Source organism: Nicotiana attenuata, unplaced genomic scaffold, assembly GCF_001879085.1.
Source record: "Nicotiana attenuata strain UT unplaced genomic scaffold, NIATTr2, whole genome shotgun sequence".
In the NCBI taxonomy this organism is placed as follows: Eukaryota; Viridiplantae; Streptophyta; class Magnoliopsida; order Solanales; family Solanaceae; genus Nicotiana; species Nicotiana attenuata.
The window spans coordinates 197,866-203,637 of record NW_017670728.1 but is presented as its reverse complement, the minus strand read 5'-3'; the positions used below and the strand labels follow the sequence as shown (position 1 = coordinate 203,637).

General features: G+C 37.8%; 1 protein-coding gene across 3 annotated transcripts; it reads right to left on the bottom strand.

The window, feature by feature from the left end:
* Positions 1–425: 425 nt before the first annotated feature.
* On the bottom strand, positions 426–5,512 carry LOC109242723 (probable alkaline/neutral invertase B). Of its 3 annotated transcripts, none has more exons than XM_019409571.1 (5): positions 5,266–5,512; positions 3,932–4,412; positions 2,604–3,035; positions 1,431–1,989; positions 426–939 (listed from the first exon to the last, which is right to left on the bottom strand). In XM_019409571.1, the coding sequence occupies exons 2-5, from the start codon at positions 4,352–4,354 to the stop codon at positions 650–652; spliced, it is 1,704 nt and encodes a 567-aa protein (XP_019265116.1). In that variant the 5' UTR covers positions 4,355–4,412; positions 5,266–5,512; the 3' UTR covers positions 426–649. The 3 variants fall into 3 exon arrangements, with proteins under 3 accessions (XP_019265116.1, XP_019265117.1, XP_019265118.1); XM_019409572.1 differs by lacking the exon at positions 5,266–5,512 and adding an exon at positions 4,905–5,234; XM_019409573.1 differs by lacking the exon at positions 5,266–5,512 and adding an exon at positions 4,778–4,888.
* Positions 5,513–5,772: the final 260 nt, after the last annotated feature.

The window sequence follows — 5,772 nt, the reverse complement described above, 5'->3', positions numbered from 1 at the left end:
GCTCTTGCGCAGTGGCAATTTTTGGAACCCACATTATATTATCTGATGGAGAAAAAGTGACAGATAGGTGATGTTCATGCAATATTCCAAGCACACTGAAAGAGTCTCAAAGCTACTGTTTCGAACCCATAACTTTACCATCAGAATGGAGACCTTATGAATATTCCAAGCACACTGAAAGAGTCTCAGAGTTATTGGTTCGAGCCCATAACTTTACCATTAGAAGCGAGACCTTATGGCTACTGAATTGTCTATTTGGGAATGCATGCACAACATACTACATTTACAGACATTCCACATAACCTCACGTCTTGGCTAATGAATTATCTCTTTGGGAATGCACAATAACCCACAGCATAGACATTCCACATCATAGAAATAACTCTATGCAGAGAGCTACATGTTTATATGCGGCTGGAAAATCATGTCATAACTCATCACGTAAACTAGACAGGTCGATGGTACAGCTAAATTGAGTTCAAGAATCAAGATAGCAAGTATGGGTAAACAGAAACTAACAGCAAGAATGGAAGAAAATTCCAGGTAAAAAGGAAAGAATCAGACTAATCCATTCTGACTATATTCTATACTAATTCTTACAAAGTTTTGTCATTTCTAGAAGGCAACTTCCGGATGCAAGATATAGCAATCAAAATGAAGCTGATCGTTTCAAGACAGACTTCAGTTGCTTGTCTTCCTCAAGTGCAATCATTCCCAAATGAGATGGGTCTTCAAGCATCATCTTTGCCACCAAATACCCAGCTATTGACCATGTTTGGTATTTACGCGCTTGCTTGCCTATGAATCGGCCAAGTTTTCCATCATAATATTCAGGCCACCCATCCTTGGACAACCGAAGTTCAGCAAGTTCAATGGCACGTCTTGCAATCTGAGGCCTCCCGGTCTTGATACACGCTGCTGTGAGGAGCCATAGTAGCACTGTAGCCAGGGACAGAATCAAATATGAGAGAATGCTCTACACAATCTTAGAGAAGATATAAGACTACTAAAGAATTCATATGGCAAGTCAAGATCTCTTTTTTAATAATTCTTAAGCTTTTGATCGTTGTAAGACCATCTAAGCTGAATTTGAATGGAATTTCTTGATAAAGGCTCAAGATAGGCCATATAAGGAAAAACACAATAAGTAAATACTATACATGAGATGAGCGGCACATCCATGAAAAGAAACTTTTCCGTCATTGACAGCTTCTAGAGAATTGAAGACCCAGTTTTAGGCAGTTTCAGAAGTCCTTGGGTTTGTTTTACAAGGAACTAAAAGAGTAATTCAATAGCTCAACCAAATTACATTTTTCAAATATGATTAAAATAACCTTCAAACTATAATTAAAGAACATTTTGCTATTCCCTGAGATGATCATCACTATTCTATTTCAAACTTCAGTATACAGCCAGGAACAAATAGGTACCTGGCCATGATCCCCCGTTGTGGTAGCTCCATCTAGTGTTTTTTGGATCACATCCGGTTACAATCCGCCACTCATGACCCTCTATAGCCGGATAACAAACCTTCAAAGGCATCTCTCCTACCAATTCATGCCAACGTGACTCAATAAGATCCATGATCTTAGTTGCCTGTTCTTGGGTTGCTAAGCTAGATAAAATTGCAATACAGTTGCCCAAGCAGAACCAACGGAAATCCATGTTTGAAGGACCAACATTTCCAATGAAATAGCCACCACAAACTGGCATGAAATCAAAAACCCATTCTGGTAGAGAATCAGGCATGATATTAAACTTGTTGACTGCTGTGTGGGAATATTCTTCAGTTTTATATCTGTATATGTCATTAAGTTGCTTTAAGTCAAGCCAAAAGTAATTTCTCATGTGATAGCTCAACGCATGCAGTCTCTTCACAATTCGTTCTATGAACTCCTTCCCTTCAGCGTCATGCTTGAGTAAAAGAAGTGCACACCTTAAAGCCATGAAGAATAGTGCTTGTATTTCTATTGGGTATCCATAAACACCCTGATAATGTTTGTGTATCACAAAGTAGTCAGTGAAACTTCAGGGTAAAAGTGCATACTTAAGCACAAAAGATATAGAAGAACTAGTTTCTTTTAGTTGCAGCAAATGTTTGCAAATTGTGCTATGCAGATGTAAAGGTTAATATGAGAGAGGGAGAGATAAAGCGAGATCTGCATATGAGAAATGTTTAGGAAATTCCAGACAGAGATACCACTTATGTCTCAATATAACTAGATGAAGAGGTAATCAGAAAAATGACGCTTATATGTGTGGTATGTGAAAGCATTCTAGGGACATCATCAATGTTGGTCATTCAGTTCAGCTGATAGTATTTATTGGATAATTTTGTATAAGAACATTCCAAATTGAATTAGCAATTGGAAGTTTGGAACAAATCTAACACCTCTGACGCAAAAAAAGAATTGAGCTCCAACTTCCCACTCCTTAATTTGGTAAAATACTAACATGAGAGTGATGATTTGAGTTTGCAAGGATGACAACCCTCCTAACTTGAATTTACAACCACCATAAAACTTCAGTATACCAAACATATGGAGACCTGTCTGTATCATTTCAGGACAGTGAAAACAAGCATAAACAAGAAGGAAACTCACCATTCTACGATCTATCATACTGCATCCGTCGGCACAAAGAAGAGTTGGAAATGTGTCAAACCCCTCTGAAAGGCATAGACTGAGTATCAGGCGCATACCCTTCTGGCATTCAGGCATCTCAGATAGGGAAGTGTCCCCTGTAGACTTTGTGTATGCACGAAGTAATATAATCCACCAAAATCCAGAATCAACAGGAGCCACTCTTCCTATTGCACTCTCACCAAAATCTGCGATTAATGTCTCGGTATTCCTAACTGGATCATGGAGTACTTTGAAACTAGCTGGCATTACACCTTCTCCCAATTGGAATCGATCTATCTTTTTCTCCCATGATTGAAGACGAAGAGTCTTCAAGATGAAATTCTTCACAATTTCTGCTTCCCCATTCATTAGAAAAGCAAGCGCACTTGGAACAAAGTCTCTGACAAACACCTGAAGTTATAGATGGCTGTTAACAAACATCTTGATCATGAATAACAACCACAACAGAACTTTTGTACAACTTACTCTTCCAAATGCCACAAATGAGAATCACTTTTTCATGTCTTTAGAAACATTTATTTAATTACAAACAATCATATTAACCAATGATTTTTGGAATAAGTCAACTCAATTGCTCAGTGGACCAGACTTCTTTTTGACAGCATATAAAAAATTTTCCAGTCGTGAAATTAGTGTATTAAAAGATAGCTAGAGTGGAGATCCCAGTAAATGTGAATTTGGAAGGGGGATAGAGTGCAATAATACACATTATTGGGATGCAATTAGTTCCATCTATGAACACTTCTAATTGGATAAGGATAAAAACTTTCATCATTACAATGATAAAAAAACTATAGCTCATTATTTGAAAGCCTACAAAACAAGCTCAGAGGGATAAGATGGCATCTCAACTCCCCTCTGAGTAGAGGATGTTCTTGCAATTACCATAATTTATCTAGAGCCAAACATAGTTGACCGACAAACTTTTGTCTTGCAGTGGATGGCTATGAAAGAGCGCTTAGTATTTGGACCAAGAAGCCTAAGAGAGTGATAGTACATGATTCCTAAAGGTAAAACTACTTTGACCTGATTAATTTTACTACAGAGTACAATTATCCCATCCGCAGGTACTAAGCTGTTCTCTATTGCTAAAGAGTGGGAAAATTACTCAATCAAATTAACTACAGAAAACTTTTAGCAAGGTAATGGACTGAAGAGTATGTAATGTCAAATTAGTGATTCAAACTAAACAAAAATAAAATCCTTCCTCAGACTACTACGAAATTAACTATTTAAAACAACAATGCACGATACAGTTGACCTTGTAACGACATAACACACGTTACCTGATCATAGTTAAGCTTTTCGTCTGAATTATCTAGTGCAGCAATAGTCCCAACAGGCTGCCCACGAAAGTGCACCAAGGTACGCCTCAAAGCTTCCCAAGCCTCAGCAATCATAGGATTTGGCCCAGGTCCAAAAGGTGACCTAGGGGTAGTGAACCCCGATCTTTTTGATGGTGAAAAAACACCATCAAAGTGGTCCAAAGCGCGGAAGAAATTTTCAGCTCTAGAAGGGGGATGGGGAGAGAAGCCCAGTTGAGTATCAGTAAGGGACCTCTCAAGTGAGCCCTGCCTCTCAACATTCAAGTGTCTTGGCCTAGGTAACCTCGAGAAATCAATGTCTTCCAATTCGGCCACACTACTGAAAGAGTCAACATTTCTTATACTACCACCATGATTAGATACATCCCCAGAAAGTGTTGACATTCTTGAAGGCTGAAGCCTCTAGGTAAATGATTTACAAGCTATTTAGAGGCTCAACAATCTGCAAAGAAATGAGAATTCAGCAGCATGCATTACTGATAAAAGTTATAAACAAGGGGCAGAACTTGAAGTAGCTAAACGAGCCTACAATAGCAGGTACATTAGGCCATTTTGATATGTTATTAATCAAACATTAGCGCCCCTCTAGAGTATGTATGTCAGTTATCAATGAAACCAAAAGCAAAGAAGAAAAAAGCAATTGTGTGTTTCATACAGATCAAGACTAGTACCCAGGGCCAGATGCATTATTAGTTAAGGGTTCAATCGAACCCAGTAATTTTGGCTCGAACCCTATATGTATTAAAAATGCACTAGATAAGTACAAATAATTAACTTAGGAGTTGTAGTAGAATCATGAACTCGAACCCTTAAAGTAATTCAAATCCTGGATCCTCTGCTAGTAGCATGACTCATTAATCATATTCTGCACCGGGAAGAATTGCAGTAGAGGCGTTAATTTACCCAATATAACAACTCAAGAAATGGAGTGCACCTTAGATTCAACAATCACGATAAACTCTTCTTTTATTTTCATAAACCTTGTTACATTTTGTTTCTTCATTGGAACCAAAAAGGGTTGATTTTCACATTCAGATGTATAAAATTCAATAAAATCATGAGATTCCTCAACAACCCATATCAAAATTTCAACCGTAGCCCAAGCCAATGCATGCATGTACTGTTACTACCTTATCTCCGAAAAATCATAAAAAATGAAGAAGACAACAACAACAACTAGTTGACGTTAGGTATATGAATTATCTCTATCTATTAATTTCACAAAAAAAGTATATAACAATAAAGAAGAAATCACGAAAGAAACCATGTCCTTGAATGGGCATTTGAAAACTTACACATACGACGACGTCTGAAAAGCGAGAAAGTGCGAAGACATCAATAGCTTTTGGTGTGTGTTTTTGTGTGTGTGTGTGTGAGAGAGAGAGAAAATGGTGACAGGTTGGTCACAGATCAATGGAGGGTAATGGTTTTTTGGATGGTTGCATTGTGTACGTACACCATAAGCATAAAGGTGGAGCAAAACTCTGTGCTGTCTCACACCGTCACGGAGAGTACGTGAATATGTATGCCCAAATATAAAACCGATCAATCAAATATTTTTTGGCGTTTCGGATTCCTTTCTGTGCTTACTGGCTCTTTTCTTTGGCCTCCACCCGTTTCTTAGTTACAAGAAAATACACATCACTTCACACCATAACAAAAAAGAAAAACTTACGCAAATATTCCAAATAAGTCTCAACTTACCAACCTCTAACCATTAGTCATAGACTTATCAAAACTAGTCAAACACATATAAAAATCGAAAACCCAAAGAAATAAGATTTTTGTGGGTCCCTAAATAA